Source organism: Rana temporaria, chromosome 5 (genome assembly GCF_905171775.1).
Source record: "Rana temporaria chromosome 5, aRanTem1.1, whole genome shotgun sequence".
Taxonomy (NCBI): domain Eukaryota; kingdom Metazoa; phylum Chordata; class Amphibia; order Anura; family Ranidae; genus Rana; species Rana temporaria.
In genome coordinates, this window is record NC_053493.1 from 234968862 (window position 1) to 234988834 (window position 19973).

The 19973-nt window shown below is 41.4% G+C and overlaps 1 protein-coding gene across 2 annotated transcripts in view; it reads right to left on the reverse strand.

Moving 5' to 3' along the window:
- Positions 1 to 19973, reverse strand: part of PIGN (phosphatidylinositol glycan anchor biosynthesis class N) — a 453184-nt gene that overhangs the window by 235507 nt on the left and 197704 nt on the right. For both annotated transcript variants that reach the window (XM_040353586.1, XM_040353585.1), the window contains exon 13: positions 2888 to 2966. In XM_040353586.1, coding sequence (XP_040209520.1) covers positions 2888 to 2966 — 79 coding nt within the window. The remainder of the gene's footprint in view (positions 1 to 2887; positions 2967 to 19973) is intronic.

Genomic DNA, 19973 nt, shown 5'->3' on the forward strand with positions numbered 1-19973 from the left:
TCATACAAAAAAAAAAAGAGAGAAAAAAATAATAAAATACATTTGAATGAACAGTAAACTTGTTTTTAATTTGGCGAAAGCTTAAAAAAAAAAAAGCAAGTCAAAGGAAGAGGGTAACAGATAATATGGTGGTCTATTTAATAAAAAAAACTGACATCTGTTGCTAACTACAAAATACCAACTTTAATTTATTTTTAACAAGCACTGATTCTGTATAAAGATGTTATAGTGATCAGTACAGAAATCATTTCTGACAGCAGCTCTATTGCATAGACCTGGAATTCAGCTGTCAATCTGACAGCAGACTGTCACATTCACACCTGCAAACTTGTGCCCAACAGAGAAGTACTCTGGTTAAACACTGAACATATGCTTACATCAGTTCAGAAAGTTATAAATGAGAATTTCCTTGCAGAGGGCATGACCATGCCCTCTCAGCCATGGAGTCTAGCTTCTCTTGTAATGCAAAATAAACTCAGAAATCTTATGGGAAATCTCCAAAATTTCCAAGTGTATAATTGACTTCAATGAAGTAATCTACAATAATCAAACGGAAATCAGACCAGTCCATGATGGATTTTCATTGGTTGTTTCAAGTGTTGGGTTGAACTAAATTAACCAGCCAATACATAACATTTAAATAGTCTGACTGAACACATCTATCATGGAAATAACCTACACGGTTCTCATTCAGTGGTACTGGGTGCTAGCTCAAATAGCTCATGCCATCCCAAATAATAGCAACATGTATTTCAGGGGATGCAGTCTATGAATTGATGTACTGCATATAGTATCTATTGGTAGTATCCAAACATGACAGTATTTTGGTCTAGAACAGGGGTCTCCAAAATGCGGCCCGAGGGCCAGATGTGGCCCTTTGCTAGCCTTTATCTGGCCCTTGGGGCAAAATTCCTCCCACTAATAGGAGGCACTATTCCTCACACTGGGGCACTATATATTCCACTGATACCAATGATGGGATACTATCCCGCTTACTAATAGGGGGAATACATCTTCTCCTATTGACCACCAAACCTGAGGCCATATTTATTTTCACTGATGCTGGATGCCCGTGACATTTCCTGCCCCTGCTGGCCACAATCTGGCCCTACTAAAGTCTGAAGGACAATAAAGTGGCCCTTTGTTTTGAAAAGTTTGGAGACCCCTGGTTTAGAACATTTGAGCTTCTACAAACCCTGTTTTATATAATAGTCCTTAAGGACAGGAGGACAGCGCTCCTTTACCAAACGATTCCAAGCTTTTTTTTTTAACACCAACAGGAACGAGCCACATACTTGTTTCTGGTGACAGCCAAAGCCTGGAAAAATGCCATCGTTTTTATTTCAAGTAGTCAAAAACCATATGAACTTGATGCTGGTTAATGAGAAATTGCCCAGGATCGTTTATGGTTCACAACCTAAAATTTCTCAAAATATGGGAATCATGGTATCCTTGCTCCTTACCATCTTCTAGCTTGAGCTACCTATAGTTATAGTTTATTTATCTGATCCTATGTCCCAAGTCCATGTTTTACCCTTCCACCCCCCTTCCTGTTGTCTTTATTTCACTACCCCGATCTTCATCCTTTTTACCCTGGATCCTCCTGGCCTCTTCTTCCTACCAGTTCTCACTATAACTGCTCTCTTTTTACTCTTCTGTACACCCACCCCATTTTTTTAATACCCAAACCTATCTGCCTATATAACAGCTTGGTCTACCCACCTGCTACTTTAAGCCCAATAAGGTTCTTAAGCAACATAGGACGAGAAAACTGATTGACATAGAGGTTTTAGTCCCATTGGGCATGACTGTAGATATACCTCCTAGAAAAACAATAAACACGAATGAAAGAGAAATAAGCTCGTCAATGGGAGCGGTTGTGTGTTCTGTGGCACAGTTAGATCCCACTGGGGTTGCCGAGAGCACAGAAGCGACTTATAAAATGGAAGAACCTTTTATCCCACATACTTATTTGATGTATTATTGACCTCCCTACAGATGGTGCAATACATATTTTGTTATATTAAGGAACTCTGAGTTTTCTTGTTTTACTGATTTACTGTTCTATTGTTTATTACTCAATAAAAACTAATTGGAAAAAAAAAAAGCTGGTCAAGTAGAGAAAATGCTTTTGAAAAAGCTACAATCTAATACGGTGAACAAGCCATTCTAAAGAAAAGATATCTTAAAACTCTTTGACAACTTTGCCACTTCATAACGAAAGCTAAAAATTTACGTGACAATGGTAACAAATAAAGTGGGTGAATGTACACAGCAAAGACACGGCAGCAATTAACATTTCACAACGTTGCTAACCTTTCCCCACTCTATCCAAAGCTTAAAAAAAAAAGTTTTGGCTTTAGATACATTTACTTTAAGAGTACAATACAGAGTTTTTTTTAACCACATTTAACATTTTTCTTGGGCCAGACCATGAAAGAATTTATTTTCCAATTTTGGTAAAATCTGTAAAAAACTTTAGAATTTAAATCTTGTGTGTAGTCTCTGCATTTGCATTTGTAGAATATTACAGTTTGCTTTTTCAAAATATCTGAATTTGAATGCAGTAGCTTTGTAGGGGGGAAGAAGCATCAAGGGACATGGAAGATTTTTTTACGTAGTCAGCATAAAGCATCCCTTCATAACATGGCAAATCAGGATCAAATAGTTAATGAAGAAAAGAAGAAAAATCACATGCCACTTTCCCCATGTGATACAAATTGCTACGTCTAGCTCTGAATGCTCTGGTAATTTGGTGCTAAAGAGATTTGCACTAGGAGTTTTCCTATGATTGAAATGCCAATCTTTACAACAAAGGAAACACAAGGACACATAAAAGACATTACTCAAATAAGAAACAGTCACTGCTTTGTGATTATAAACTTACCGCTTCTTTGTAATTTCCTCCCTGAATGTAAGATCTTGTTTTCCTCAAAATGTCAAGTTGCTTAGACTCTGAAAGCAAACTGTAAATACAAACACATGTGAAAGGTGCTCACATTGATATAGTGTGGTTAAACAGCTTATATATATTCCACCAATGTATGTGAAATCATTTCAAAGCACACAACAAAGAGCAATCACAGTGATAAATGGCTTATCCTGTAACATGACTTTACAAAGATCTAATAGTGGTAGGAAAGAAGGTTTTATTTGTTCAAGCTATACTTTTTTTCCCCATTTAACCTGCTACCTAAATAACAGAAAATAGACTCCTTCATAGCATTTTAGGTAGGAGAAGTTAAATGACCAGCATGCGGACATGTCACTTACAGTTCACCTATTTCCAAGGTCTTCATTTTCTTAAAGTGAACCATTTTCTTTCCAGACTGCTCTACCTTTGCTGAATGCTTCAAGAGAGTTCTACATTCAAAGTTATGTGGGCAACACATTTAGTACATGTAGAATAATCTAGGAATGAAGGTACCTATAGCCGGATTCAGAAAGCACTTACGCCGACGTATCTTCTGATACGCCGCGTAAGTGCACTGATGCGCCGTCGTATCTATGCGCCTGATTCTTGAAATAAGATACACCTTAATTTTGGCTCCATCCGACCGACGGAAGTCTCCTACGCCGTCGTATCTTGGGCGCATATTTACGCTGGCCGCAAGGGGCGCTTCCATTGATTTACACTTCGAATATGCAAATGACCGAGATACGCCGATTCACGAACGTACTTGCGCCCGTCGCAGTAGTATACGCCGTTTACGTAAGGCATACAGCCGTCGGATTACGTTGTTTATGCAAGTCGTACGTGAATGGGGCTGGGCGTAGGTTACGTTCACGTCGTAGGCATTGAGCCATCGTATCTTAGGGAGTATATGCGATGTGATTCTGAGCATGCACGCGCATGCGCCGTTCGTTCGGCTCTTCATTTACATGGGGTCACGGTTAATTTAAATGCATCACGCCCACTACCTTCCTACTTTGAATTAGGCGGGCTTACGCCAGCCAATTTACGTTACGCTGGTGCAACGTAGGGAGCGAGTGCTTTGTGAATACTGCACTTGCCTCTCAGAGTTATGTCGGCGTAGCGCATATGAGATGCGCTACGCCGGCACAAAGATGCGCCGATCTACGTGAATCCGGCTACTAGTGTTTGACATTGAGATTTGCACACCACAGCAGCATGGATATTGAGATCAACTATATTCAAGTTTGTTGTTTACTCAACCTAAAGTAGAACTATAGGCAAAACTTTTTTTTAACTTTGAATAGAATAAGAGCCCTTTCACACTGAGCCGCGCCGGGTGTTGAAGGTAAAGGGTCACCAGTTTTAGCAGTGCTTTATCGTTGCTTTAGCAGTGCTTTTTAGCCGCTAGCAGGGTGCTTTTAACCCCCACTAATGGCCGGAGAAAGGGTTAAATATGCCTGAAAAGCACCGCTACCAATGTGCTTTTCAGGCGCTTCGGCAGCGCTGTCCTTTCATTTCAATGGGCCGGGGAGGTGAAGGAGTGGTGTATACACCGCTCCACCACCACCCCAAAGATGCTGCTTGCAGGACTTTTTCTAACGTCCTGCAAGCGCACCGCCCCAGTGTGAAAGCACTAGGGCTCTCACACTGGTGCTGCAGGAGAGACGATTTTCAGGCGCTTTACAGATGCAATTATTAGCCCAAAAGCACATGAAAAACATGTTCCTTTAACACCCGCTGGGCAAGCAGGTGTTAAAGGAACGGATCATCACGGGATCCGCCTCTGTGAAAGGACCCTGAGGGGAAATATGGCCACTGAAGTCACAAGCAAAGGTGAAGACATGGGTGTGCTAATGTAAAATAAAGACATAATAGGGGTTCTTATGCCTCCCCCCTATTGTTAACTAAAAGACAAATCTGATTAGAGCTGTACTTTTCGGCCCTGATCAGAACGACATTTAAAAGAGGTGCTTTTTTTTGTTGAATATACAGAAATACAAACAAAAATTTAAATATGAGCATATCAATCTGTTTTAAAACCAAAAACAAATAATGTAAGTATTTGTGATAATGCCTGCAATCTAAAATGATGATGCAAAACATATATTTATACAATTCATCAACCACTTAAACGATGAATTTAAATAGAATCATTCAGAAGCAAAAACTTAAATTACAACATTTTAGTTATAATTTTAGTCAAAGCCTTGTTTTATATCAATTTCTGGTGTCCTAAATACGCTGTCATAAAGCTCATTTTCTCCCCCTCCTCTATCGTTCTGTTCCAAATCAGGGAGTCAATCAAAAAACCATTTGAACGCTAATGATTTTTTTTATGCTGTAGTAACACTTTCACGGTTAGAAGCTTCTATTAAGTTTTTGCCAGCATGTATATTTTAAATAATTACACAAGCTGTAACTCTTTGCATTTAAACAGGGCAAAAACCACCAAACCTAAAAATAAGCAATGCTCATCTAGAATGACACCCCATAAATTATAGTGAAGAACTGCACCATGGAGCACAAGATCTCATTGTAACATCCTGTGATTATTCAACATTTATAGTGCCTTCTATCAAAGGATGCATCGCTAGGATCTGTCCATTCATTTGATGTTTTAAAAGAATTTTAATGGACCAGAACCATATAACGAATTGCAATGTACCCCAGTTACATGTCATACTTGTATACACGTAGATTAACAAATCTAAAGATCATCGGTTTGCTTGACAGTACTTTAATACTGACTCCCCTGAAGTCTGTTCACTTGGAGAAATTATTCCTGGTGGCATTACAAGCATTTCATAGGACTGTCAGGCTTAATTAATAAATCTACCCTGGATGATGTGAGGAAAGCAAATAGTAAAAACATGACTACTGTAATGGAACAGAAAATCTTGTGTTCTCCATCTGTCACAGATATAATATTCTACACAGAGAGGGGAGATTTCAAATCAAGGTTGACATGAAGTAAGTTCTCCCTGTGCCTTAGTGGGATTTCTCCGACTAGTCCAGTGTCCTCCCACACTCCAAAGACATGCTGGTGGGTTAATTGGCTCCTGTCTAAATTGGCCCTAGTATGTGTAAGTATGAAGCTCCTTGAGGGCAGGGATTGAAGCGCTGCGTAAATTGATGACAGCTATACAAGTACCTGAAAAAATAAATAAATAAATATGCTTTTAGTAATAAGAATTCTGGGAAATACCATCTAAAATGTAGTGCCGTTGCAATGAACAGACATTTAAATCATCAGTAACCAGAAGCTGCTGTACCACTCCTATGCAGACGACACTCAACTCTATTTCCGCATCTACAACAAAGAGGATCATTTTCTTGGACTAGAGAAATCCCTCTCTCTAATAAATAACTGGATGACGGAGAGTTATCTTAAACTCAACGGTTCAAAAACAGAACTTCTCCTGTTTCACGCAAACCAAAAAAGTCACCCCACGTCCACTTGGACACCCCCGCCCATTCTGGGGAAAACTATCACCCTGAGCTCCAAAGTCAAAAGTCATTTTCGACTCCTGCATGACAATGGATGCACAAATAGGGTCAGTAGTCAGCGGATCCCATTATCTGCTGCGCCTACTACGCAGACTCATTCCCTTTATTCCGAAAGAGTACATTGCAGTCGTGGTGGGAACAATCATCAATTCCAGACTTGACTATGCAAATGCCCTCTACCTAGGACTCCCCAAATACCAAATCACTCGTCTGCAAGTCGTTCAAAATACGTCCGCTCGATTAGTGACCGGCAAAAAAACATGGGAATCAATCTCACCTTCTTTGAGATCCCTTCATTGGTTGGCAGTAAAAGACAGAATCACTTTCAAGGCACTTTGCCTAACGCATAAGTGTATTCAAGGCAACGCCCCCCAATATCTATGCGAAAAAATAAAAGCCCATAACCCAAATCGCATTCTGCGATCCACAAATCAAAACCTACTCCAAATACCCAAAGCCAGATACAAGTCCAAAGGAGATCGAAGATTTGCAGTCCAGGGACCTCGGCTGTGGAATACGTTACCAACTACCATCCGACTGGAGTCGGACCACTTGGCCTTCAGGAGAAAGATTAAAACCCATCTCTTCGGAGGTTGAGGAGCTTCCTTACCCTTGGAATGGAAACAGCGCCCAGAGGCGATTCAGTTCGCATTTGTTGCGCTTTACAAGTTTTTCACTCACTCACTCACTCACTCATTTAAGCCTGGTCCACACCTATGCAATTTTTTGTGCTTTTTGCATTTTGCAGACTAAAGTCCATTTAACATGGTTTTATATGGAACACATTCAGAAGTGCAAATCTGCAAAATGCAAAAAGCACTAAATGCATAGGTGTGGACCAGGCCTTATATTTGTTAACAATTCTAAGAAACCGTGGTTGTTTGTTAAAGGAAACATGTAAAAACATAACATTGTGGCTGGTGTTAGGAACCTTCTCTTTTGAAAGGTTGGCAAACTAGCATTTTCAGGATGATCCAAAAACTACAGCCATTTAAAGTGTTACTAAACCCAGGACCCTGCATTCACTATATCTGGTCTCCCACAGTACACAGAACATGAAAATTAAATGACGATGAAGGGGAGAGTCCAGCATTGGTGTAACAGGCGCTCCTTGTGCCCTCTCTTTCCTGTAGTGCGTTCCACACTGGAACGCATTGCGGTGACCACGCAATGACGTCATTGCCTGGCACCGCAGTGCGCAGGAACGCAGAAGTGCGCCGCAACATATGGCGCTTCTCTTTGAATCAGTGCTAATGCACTCCACCTGGCCCTATATTTTAAACAGAGTGGTGTGCTGACTGCACACCATTCTATTATTGTCAGCCGTAGCTTGGCCATGCTACAACCTATGGTGCCATTGATGCCCATGCTGAAACTTTGACCAGCCTGCAACTCCTGCATCTATGCTACTACATTTGCTGCAACAGACTGTCTTTGCCGGTAAAAACCTTTGAGACCTTCCTTGCTGACACCCCTACACTGCGGAATCCCTTGTTGCTACACTGGAGCCCTGCAAACGGATAAGTAGCAATTGTGTCGCTTGTAGTTCTATAGAAACATCTGCTGCATGCTTTCCACCTAAGACAATTGCTGATAATTATTATGGCTTGTGGCAATTAACATACTACTGGGGATAGACTGTTGTGCTTATGACTGCTTGCTAATGAATATCTTAAAGGGACATCTACTCTCAAATTACCTGAGCTATATTTGCCTCTCATATGCAACTATAATTACCTAAGCAATATTTGCCTCTAATATGCAACTATTATTATCTGAGCTATGTTACCTCTCATATGCAACTATTAGTTGTCTCTACAACTCCTATTTACTACGTGCTTGACATAAGTGCTAATTGCTTATAGGCCCTGCCCTAAACTTGTTGAACATGTTCGCTCTAACTTTTCTATGCTAAGGGTTGATGGTATTTCATACCAACTCCCTTAGTGGCCTAATACATCTCTATATGTTTAGGTGATATGATGTAGAGAACCCCCAAACTCCTGTTTGAGTGGAGTGACGCCTGGGGTCCCATACTGATAATCACTTGCATATAGAGGTGCATTGGAATCTTTAAAGTGTATATTGTAATTTTAAACGCTAAGCTCTGGTCGCATGTTGTAATGCGTCCATCCTTAGTAGCTCAACGCCTTTCTTTATGTGAGAGAGAGATGATGTAGAGAATCCCCAAACTCTTGCTTGTCTGGAGTGACGCATGGGGTCCAATACTGAATTCTCACATAGAGAAGTGCATTGAAACCCTTGCTAACCGCAGTTGTGGTTCACTCCATTCACCAGAGCGGTTACAATTGGGAAGAATGATGGCACTGCCTGCGGATGTGCGGGACCAATCTCCTCATGCAAGGACTCTGCATTAAAAATGTAATACTTTTTTCCCATTATGGGCGTGAGTGGGGCCTCATGTCCAAGTTTTGCCTAAGGCCTCACAAAGCCTAGAGCCGCCTCTGTAAACAGCTAAATACCTCAGCAGTATATAGCAGTCTTGTCAGTGTCTGGTAAAAACTTGTAGGAGTTTTAATTCTCTTTAGGCTCTGTTCTATCAGGAGATGGTTTGAGGACAGTGGAAGAAGAGGAAGATCAGAGAAGATAGGATCAAACAGCCTTTTTACATAATACAGAGGATTAACCTCTGTTCAGTTCCACAGTGAGTAGAACAAGCATGCTTTACTGCAGGGCTCGACAAATCCCGGTCGCCAGGTCGCCATGGCGACTAGAAATAGGGTCCTAGCGACTTGGCTTGGAAGGGGGGCAAAAAAAAAATGTTTTTTTTTTGTGAGCTGGTGCCATCTGGTGGTGAGCCGTTGGTATTACAAGTTATTACCACCAGATGTGTAAGCTGGCGCCATCTGGTGGTGGCCGTTGGTATTATAAGTTAAGCATTACAAGTTAAACAGCAATTCTAATGTTATTTTTCACTATTTTCACTGCCATCTTCTTCCCTCTAATTAGAACCCCCAAACATTATATATATTTTTTAACCCAACACCCTAGAGAATAAAATGGCGATCGTTGCAATAGTTTCTGTCACGCCGTATTTGCGCAGCGGTCTTACAAGCGCACTTTTTTTGTGAAAAAATTACACTTTTTTTAATTAAAAAATAAGACAACAGTAAAGTTATCCCCATTTTTTTTTTTATATTATGAAAGATAATGTTACGCCGAGTAAATTCATACCCAACATGTCACGCTTCAAAATTGCGTCCGCTCGTGGAACGCCGACAAACTTTTACCCTTTAAAATCTTCATAGGCAATGTTTAAAAAAATCTACAGGTTGCATGTTTTGAGTTACAGAGGAGGTCTAGGGCTAGAATTATTGCTCTCGCTCTACCAATCGCGACGATACCTCACATGTGTGGTTTGAACACCGTTAACATATGCGGGCGCTGCTCGCGTATGTGTTCGCTTCTGCGCGCAAGCTCGACGGGGCGCGTTTTCTGGCTCCTAAATTTTTTAGCTGGCTCCTAGATTCCAAGCAAATTTGTCAACCCCTGCTTTACTGCATATACAGGGTTTAGTAACACTTTAAGTAACCTAGAACAAATTTACAGATCAATGAAAAATTATTCTGATTTGCTAATCCAAATTCTTGTTCTACTTCAGTGACTTTGAAGGTTTAAAAAGCAGAGTCAGCCAGTGTTTAGGGCTCGTTCCCACTGTCTGTGGTGACCCTCATTTTTCCACATTGCATAAATGCGGATCCTAGGGCACATAGAAAACAACTGTTTTTGTTATACTGATGCTTTGTTTTTTTCTGAATCACTGAATACATGAAATGAGCAGGAGAAATAAAGACATTAATGACACAATGGTTAATTATGAATTCTTAAAGTACAGGGGTTAATCTAAATATATTCATCCACCTACTAATATTTAAAAGAAAAGAATAAGCATATCCTAGCAGCTACACAGAGTAAGGAGAAAGAAAACGTTTCCTGGAACCTTTTCAAAAGAAACTTTTTTTTATTTATTTTTTCCCCATAATGCTGTTTTGATTAGTTTTTAGATGCCTTTTAGTCACAAAAAATAAGCTATTTAGTCCTGATTCTTGTAAATAATGAAACTAATTTAAGCTGATTAATTTAAAATGTTTTCCTATGAAAAACACAGCGGTTTGATACCACCTTTTTGTGTACAAAAAGTAAAATGTAATCAAGCGGCACGTTTCAGCCAAGCCATTATTACAGAATCACTCCTTGCAACTAAACATCATATTCATATTTTATTTTCCTGCGTCCTCAATTAAAATTTCCGTGCAGCTCAGGATATGAGATATGAGATTATGATAAATGCCTTTGCTTTCAATTAAGCCAATTACAACTAATAAGATCTGCAGGCAATTATTTTGTAGACAAGAAGCAAACTAAAGAAGTGGGAAAAAATGCATAACCCATATTTACATTATGTGTTAACATTTTTCTTAAACATTAACCATGTTAAGTTAAACATAACCAATATTTATTTTTAGATTTTTTTTTTTTTTTAACAACCTTCCTATTATTTTAAGCCTTTTTAAATGGACTTTTTTTTTCTGCCTTTTTGTAATCCAAAATTTAAAGAATGCAATTTATAATCCAATTCTTGAGGTAGATAGGACAGATTGGTGAAAGGAGAGAACTTTGCAGATTCAGGCCTATGGATAAATGGAAGCAGTCCTGCTTCTAGTAGCAACCCTTACTTCGTCGCCACTCCACCCGGAGTGGGTGTAGTGCCCCCGGACAGGTCTCTCTAACAGGCCTGGCAGGGGCGTCACTAGAACATCTGGAAAGGAACAAGTCTCTGCCACCGACTTGGCTCTAGTAAAGATTTAGATTAGTAGTGAGACCTTTGCCACAGGCCCAGTACTCAGGAACTTGGATGATAGAGCGAATCCTCCCAGTAACACAATTTCGCCTGAATCTCCCTCAGGTAGACTTGATAGCTAGGGGTCATCGACTGACAGTTTTCAGCATACAACCTGTCAGTGTCCGGTCACCCAGATCCCCGATGGATTGTCTAAGCCCTGTTGGATCACCTGCCTCCGGGTTCACCTCAGACCGACTCCACATCGAACAGCACAACTCGCTTGGGATCTTCTCCTAGGATGAGGGAACCCAGTAAATCACTGGGATCCCTTTGCAGCATCAGTTGCTCCAGGCCATGAGGGCCCAAAGTCAAGAACTCCGCGTAGCACGTGCGCCCCGACCTGGTAGGCCAAGCCGCGGCCCGTGATGTGCGCACACCCTAAAGGTGGGTGCCGCACCTGGAACGGGCGAAGGACCCCGAAAAATGGCGTCTGCCACAGAAATACCCTCACCCAGCATGCCCCGCATGGGAAACACTCCTCTGATTGGCTGCTGGAGAAAGGACGCCTCCGCCTGGACCCCTCTGGCGCCACCTGCCATCCAGAGATGGAACTACACCTCTAGAGCACAGAATGACCCACAGGACAGTCCAGGGCTGGCGACAGCCAAATTTAAACAAATCAACATAGATGAGAGCAAATAACTCTCTCAGCCCACTAAATTTGAAATAGCACCTGTACTGAAAAGTACACAGGCGCTACATAAATTAAAAATGTTATATAGTAATGTGACCATTATATCTTTTTATAACAAAAAAATAATGTAGAAGTGCTTTTAGTTTAAGTGAACCAGATTTACTAAAATACCCCTGAAACGGTTTCTATCCACAAAGATAATTTGCAAGATTTTTAGGTGGTGTATTTTTCCAAGACAATACCTGGGCTGCATTTAATCTCTATTAGGCATTCTCCTCACTGGGCTCTGCTCTATGGCAGTGGTTATCAACCCTGTCCTCGGGGCCCACTAACAGGCCAGGTTGTATGTATTTTCTTGGGGAGATGTAGACTAGAATACTGCAATCACTGGGTAGCAAATTATATCACCTGTGATGTATTTCAGTTATCTTGCAAACCTGGCCTGTTAGTGGACCCTGAGGGCAGGGTTGATGACCACTGCTCTAAGGTACTCCCCATATATGCTGTCACATTGTGTTTCCCATCACTCCACTGGCATAAAGTGGCTTGCTCTTCCAGTCCTTCTCAGTTAAGCAGCTGGTCTTTTCACTGTGAAGCATCACTAGAGAAACCCCTACCTAGAGCCTCAAGTGGGCAGAAAGTATCTGGAAAGAAAATGTCCATATAAGCCGCACATCTTCGCAAACCCCAGGTAAGAAAGTGTAACAGCCCCAGTCCGGGCTCCAGCCTAGGACAACCCCCCCCCCCCACCCCCAACGTGTTATACTCTGCCCCTGGAGCTTAATCATGGGGATCCATGATGTAACGCTTAGGGTATGGACGGAGACAACTGTGGACCAGAAATTATGTAGGAGGGCATGAGTCCCGGTATCCATTAGTTTTTATTGTGGTCCTCCCCCGGCTGTCGGGCCGGTAGGAGAGAGGAGCAGGCCTCGCTGAATGTACCAAGTTGATCGATCGATCAATCATCCTAGGTACAACTAGCCTGATGGATTTTGCTTGCAATTGCCGCTAGCGGCTGCTATAAGCGTTATCAATAATCACCGTCTTCCCCCGACGGGGATGGACCACAGGTTGCAGAAAATAAATTTCCCCCGTCTATGACCTGCCTTGGTACTTTTTAATAACAATTGCAGACACTATCTGAGCCTCTCAATTTGCACAGGAGTGGCTGATGCTGCTTCTGTCATACATTAATGATTGGGATTTGCTGAAAATAGAGGTCAGGGAGCACTGCCTGTGGCAATGGACAATAAGCAAGGCATCTACAAACTTTGTTGAAGTTTCTAGGGAATATCTCCTATGCCTAAAGTCTAGAAGTGGTTAAAAGCTCTAACATTTTATAGGCAAAGACACAGTGGCATCATCACTTTAGTAACTGTGAATATTTGCTTCAATCATTTGTCCAGGCTAGGATAGTTTTGGTCTGTTGCTACTTATTGATGTGGTTATGTAAGCAGTATATTTTAAAGCCTACACTTTTATTCCAATGTGGTTTCTGAGGGTTATCCGATAAGATAATAGAAATCTGTATTTTGTTATCTTTATAAGCAATGTAGGGCCTGGACTTGAAATTACAGAGCTCCACACACACAACACACATACTGCCAAACACTAATTGTAACACTATGGGGTGGATTTACTAAAGGCAAATCCACTTTGCGCTACAAGTGCACTTGGAAGTGCAGTCACTGTAGATCTGAGGGGAAGATCTGAAATGAGGGGAAGCTCTGCTGATTTTATCATCCAATCATGTACCAGCAGAAATTCTGTTTTTTACTTTCCTTGCATGTCCCCCTCGTATCTACAGAGACTGCACTTCCAACTGCACTTTGAGAGCACTTGTAGTGCAAAGTAGATTTTCCTTTAGTAAATAAACCCCTACATGATAGTTGAGGAAAATATTTAACACGTGATGTTTAAGGGTAGCTTACAGAGATAATCATTTTAATAAAAATGTTTAAATTGTTTGAATGTATGGCAAAATCTACAGTATTTCACTTTGATAATGTCATAAAAATCGAGATTACATCAACAAGACCGGCATAGTGTTTGAAAAGCATCTCAATGCGCTGCTGATGAACTGGAGATAGCATAGCCATCTAAAGAAGCAGGCCCGCCAAAACGGCTTGTGATTCCTATCTGTCACTGGTAAAGAGAATAGGCAATCAGTGCCTTGGCAGTTCTGTTTATGCAGCACTTTTCAAACCCAGAGACCGAAAACAGCTAAAAGCTGGAAACAAAATAAATGTCTCAATGTTCTATACAGCTCTTATGTTACAGATATGTCCCTGGATGTTCTGTTTAGACTAATGACAAAAAGGGGTAATGATGCTAAGCAATCAAAAGGCAGCTGGCTACTGTAGCAGAGCGAATGGAATGAGCCAGAAATTACTCTGCAATAACACAAACACTGCTAGACACGGAAGAGAGACAGCTGTGTACAGAATGTATTATTTGTTGCATAGTGTCCTTTAAAAAATTGATTAGCACAATTGTGGTCAAGGTTGAAACTTTCATTTGTCCACAGTTATATTCCCTTAGACATGTGGTTTATTCTCATGACATCATGGATGACCCCACAATCCAACTTATTTTTTTGGTCCCTATTACACTTTTGTGCATTATCATACTGTGTTTTGATTTGCTGCGATTTTGTCCTGATGTATCTAGATTCAGCACCAAAGAGGAAGAGAGTTCCTGTGTGATATTTAGAATTCTGGTTGGCCGCATGTCCAGTAAAATCGCCTTAATTTCAGCAAGTCCATAAAACATGTCCAACAACACAAATGGAGGGGAACAGCATCACCAGGCACTTTTTTCTTCAACCAAGATATAAAAAAAAGATACATCAAAGTGTTTCAGAGGCATCAGAATTCCCTTTTATCAGTTGTTTAGGCATATTTGCTATGTAGCGGTGACCTCAGCCCGACTGTAGACAAAAAAACAGGGAGGAGTGCCTTTGCTGCAAATAGGTTTCAGAACCTAGAAATATACCTTCTGCACATAACTAATGCCTCTAAGGCCTCGTACACACGATAAGTCCATTAACCGATGAAGCTGACTGATGGTCCGTCGTGCCTACACACCATCGGTTAATTAACCGATCGTGTCAGAAGTTCAATGCTTCCAAGCATGCGTCGACTTGATTCTGAGCATGCAGCGGTTTTTAACCGATGCTTTTGCATACTAACAATCGTTTCTGACCTATCAGTTAGGCGTCCATCGGTTCAATTTTAAAGCAAGTTCCTATTTTTTTGACCGAAGTTTAACTAACCGATGGGGCCCACACACAATCGGTTTGGACCGATGAAAACGGTCCATCAGACCATTCTCATCGGATGGACCGATCGTGTGTACGTGGCCTTACACACGACCGGTTTTCCCGACGAGAAAACTGACATTTTTTAGATTGGTTGGGAAAGCCGATCTTGTGTATGCTCCATAGCAGTTTTCCCGACAAGAAAACTGCCCTCCAAAAAATGTGAACCTGCTCAATTTTTTTCCGTCGTGTTTCCAGTGTTTTTCTCGTCATGAAAATCGCTCGTGTGTATGCTTTTCCGAGGGGAAAAAACGTGCATGCTCAGAATGAAGTATGAGACGGGAGCGCTCATTCTGGTAAAACTAGCATTTGTAATGGAGATGGCACATTTGTCACGCTGTAACGGACTGAAAAGCACAAGGCTGAAAAGCGCGAATCGTCTCTCAACCGAACCTTTACTAACACGAGGATCAGCAAAAGCAGCCCAAAGGGTGGCGCCATTTGAATGTTGGACGTCACTGCGCTTTGGTCGAGCGTTTTTTTTTTTTTTGACTGAACGTGTGTATGCAAGGCAGGCTTGAGAGGAATCACATCAGGAAAAACATTGGGTTTTGGCATGTCAGGAAAAACGGTCGTGTGTACAGGGCCAGTTGGGGTGGGGGCATGCATGATGAGATCAATTCCTATGAAGATGAAGGGATAAATGGCCTGCCAGTGTGCAGTAAGAAGAGGCACAATGAATGTAAGTGTATGATGAGGGGCCCAATGTATACAATTTCCGGAATCCACTGCATTCACTGAACCCTTGGTAGGGCCGTAGGAGTGCAAGTTCTGAAACCTGGGCTATTTAACTTCCTCTCTCTCTCTCTCTGTTTCTTGCCTTGCTGATCACATTTGTATACGATGTGTGAGTACAGAGGAACATCTTAGAACTGGCACATTTTAAACATCAGATTCTCCGAAGCAGCCAGGAGGGCATAGCAGCATCACAAGATGCTTAAGACTATCATCCAAAAGAAGTGGTCTGGACTGCTGTACCAGGAATACCAGTATGAAAAGTGAAACCACCGAGTAGGTAGGCTGTGTGCAGTAGGGGTCAATTAAATAAGGCATTTTTGCAACATGAGTGTGTTCGGCTGTTATATCTGCACAGGGTGGCTGCTTTGATGGGTTAAAGATTCAGATTTTGTTTAAAAAAAATCCACATTTATTTTTTATGACGATTGTTTATTTGTTCTATAATTTTGTACACTGAGACATTAAACTGCGTAGATTTCAGTAAAAACTGTGCGTAGTCTTGTTGGAACATGAAGGGGCATCCCCAAAGTTGTGAGCATGAAATTGTCCAAAATGTCTTGGTATGCTGACGCCTTTACAGTTCCCTTTAGTGGAACTAAAGGGCCAAGCCCAATCCCTGAAAAACAACCCCCATACCATAATCACCCCTCCACCAAATGATTTGGACCAGTGCACAATGCATAAAGACGTGGATGAGCAAGTTTGGGGTGGAAGAACTTAACTGGCCTGCACAGAGTCCTGACCTCAACCCGATAGAACATCTTTGTGATGAATTAGAGTGGAGACTGCGAGCCAGGCTTTCTCGTCCAACATCAATGCTTGACCTCACAAATGTGTTTTTGAAACACTGCTCAAACATTCCCATAGACACACTCCTAAACATTGTGAACAACCTTCCAAGAAGAGTTGAAGCTATTATAGCTGCAAAGGGTGGACCAACCCAATATTGGACCCTACAAACTAAGACTGGAATGCCATTAACCACTTCCCTACCACCGGCCGTCATATGACATCCTGGACTTTCGGGGGTGATATCTGAATGATGCCTACTGCTACAGGCATTCATTCTTTGCAGCCGGTGTGCATGATAAGAATGATCATAGCGAAAGTTCCACCGCTTGATCGTTCTTATAGGCGACGGGAGGGCACGTTCCCCCCTCCCACCGACATCCGGTACTTTTCCGGGCTCTCCCGTGCCATCAGGGGCCTGTAGAACGAATCGGCCAGCGCCGAATGACGACCATAGAGATTTCTGGTAACCAGATGGTCACCAGTCATCACTATAACCGTCAGAGGCCCGGGTGCGATGTGATGACGTCACGCCCGGGATCCCAAATGTAAACAAAGCCGCGATTGCGGCTGTCAGCATGAGATCGGTGAATTTTTTTTCTTGATCTCATGCTTTTCAGCCTGGAGGAGAGATGTGGGGTCTAACTGACCCCACATCTCTCCATAAAAAGGACCTGTCACAATAGATTCCTATTACAAAGGATGTTTACATTCCTTGTAATCGGAATAAAAGTGATCAAAAAAAATGTAAAAAATAAATAAAAAAAAGTGTAAAAAAAAAATGAAGTAAAAAAAAAAAATTTAAACGCTCCTGTCCCCGGTAGCTCACTCTCAGAAGCAAACACACACGTAAGTCCCACATATGTAAACGCTGCTGAAACCACACGAGAGGTATCGCCGCGTGCGTTAGAGCACGTGCAACAATTCTAGCACTAGACCTCCTCTGTAACTCTAAAATGGTAACCTGTAAAAAAAAATTAAAGCGTCGCCAATGGAAATTTTTAAGTACCGAAGTTTGGCGCCATTCCATGAGTGTGCGCAATTTTAAAGCGTGACATGTTAGGTATCTATTTACTCAGCGTAATATCATCTTTCACATTATACAAAAAAATAGGCTAACTTTACTGTTTTGTTATTTTTAAATTCATGAAACCGTTTTTCCCAAACAAAAGGCGTTTAAAAAAATATTGCGCAAATATCGTGGCTGACAGCTGATCACGTGGTAAGGGGCCGGGACCGGCACCTTACTCGGATCCGTGATCACCCGAGTTTTATTGACTAGGGTGATCACAGCGCGCGCCCTGCAGGGGTGCGTGGGGAGCGCACGAAGGGGAGGACATCTATTGATGTCCTCCCGGCATTTGGGGTCCACGCCATAGCCATCATTCGGCTATAGCGCGGGCGCCAAGTGGTTAAGGAGAACAATACAATACTTGAACAAAAAAGAGCTGCATGTTTGAGTTGCCAGAAAGAAGCTGTTACAACTGTACATACACTTAGATTAGGGAGAGTCTCATGTGAATAGCAAACAATCTGTATGCTCATAGAACGATGAGATCTAGCACTTCATTCACACTGTAGATCAAACAAGGACATCTAGCAAAGCAGAACATTATTCGTCAATGTGTCTTTATTTGCAAATATGTAACAGTTGAAAGCTATCAGGAGCAACACATTTGGGTGGCAAACCAGATGCTAATATCACTACTAAGCAGTCACTTCACACAGGAGAAGCAAGGCAATATACAAAAATACATATACAAAAAACATCCTTGCACTTCACTGTATCGCAAAGGTAGTGGCCTGGGTGGCACTTCGATTCATGAAAATAAATAGACAAAAGTCTGCACAAAACATGGCCTACCATAAAAAATGTAACGAGCTTTCAGCTGAAATGTGTGTCCAATATATTTAATGATACAAGAGTTGCCAATAGCAACGACCCAATTTTCTGTTTTATAACCAAAATTTGTTTTTTTTAAATACATTTTGCAAGGAACAGAGACATTTCCCTATTTTATAGCCTGAATTATGTGAAGCTAATGCTATTACTTTCTACTTAAATATACAGATGGATTACATGCTCTAGGATGAGAATTTTAAGCTGATGGAACTAAAAGCATCCAAACGAACAGAGGTAGAAATCACTGGAGGGTAATTAAGCAGGTATTACCAATCTTCACTTTCTGCTAACATATAGGTGCATAAATAAAATTACTACACTCAGCCATTAACTGCAAGGGATTTACAGAACCTTTTAAGAAGTGATATATATTCTCATTTATGCATATAAACATACTACTCATTATCCTTCGGTAGCAAAAACAATTACTCTTTAACCACTTGTTTACTGGGCACATATACCCCCTTCCTGCCCAGGTGAAATTTCAGCTTTCAGCACTGTCACGCTTTGAATGACAATTGCGCGGTCGTGAGACGTGGCTCCCAAACAAAATTGACATCTTTTTTTTCCCCCACAAATAGAGCTTTCTTTTGGTGGTATTTGATTACCTCTGCGGTTTTTATTTTTTGCGCTATAAACAAAAATAGAGCGACAATTTTGAAAAAAAACTAAATTCTTTACTTTTTGCTATAATAAATATCCAATAAAAAAATAGTCCAATACGTATTCTTCTATATATTTATGGTAAAAATAAAAATCGCAATAAGCATATAGTGATTGGTATGCGCAAACATTATAGCGTCTACAAAATAGGGGATAGAATTATGACATTTTTTTTTTTTTTGTGATTTTTGTCAGGACTGCGATATTGCGGCGGACACATCGGACACTTTTTTACACATTTTTGGGACCATTCACATTTATACAGCGAACAATGATATAAATATGCACTGATTACTGTATAAATGTGACTGGTAGGGAAGGGGTTAACACTAGGGGCAAGGAAGGGGTTAATGTATTCCCTAATTCGTGATTCTTACTGTGGGGGGAGGGGGGTGACTGGGGGAGGTGACCGATGGTTGTCCCTATGTACAAGGGACACACCATCAGTCTCCTCTCCCTGACAGGACGTGGAGCTCTGTGTTTACACACAGAGCTCCACGTCCCTGTCTCCGTGACTGACGATCACGGGTGCCTGGCGGACATCGTGGCCGCCAGGCACGCGCATCGGCACCTGACTGACGCGGCGGTCTGGAGGCTGTATATAGACGGCCTCCTGGCAATTAAGAGCCGCATTGT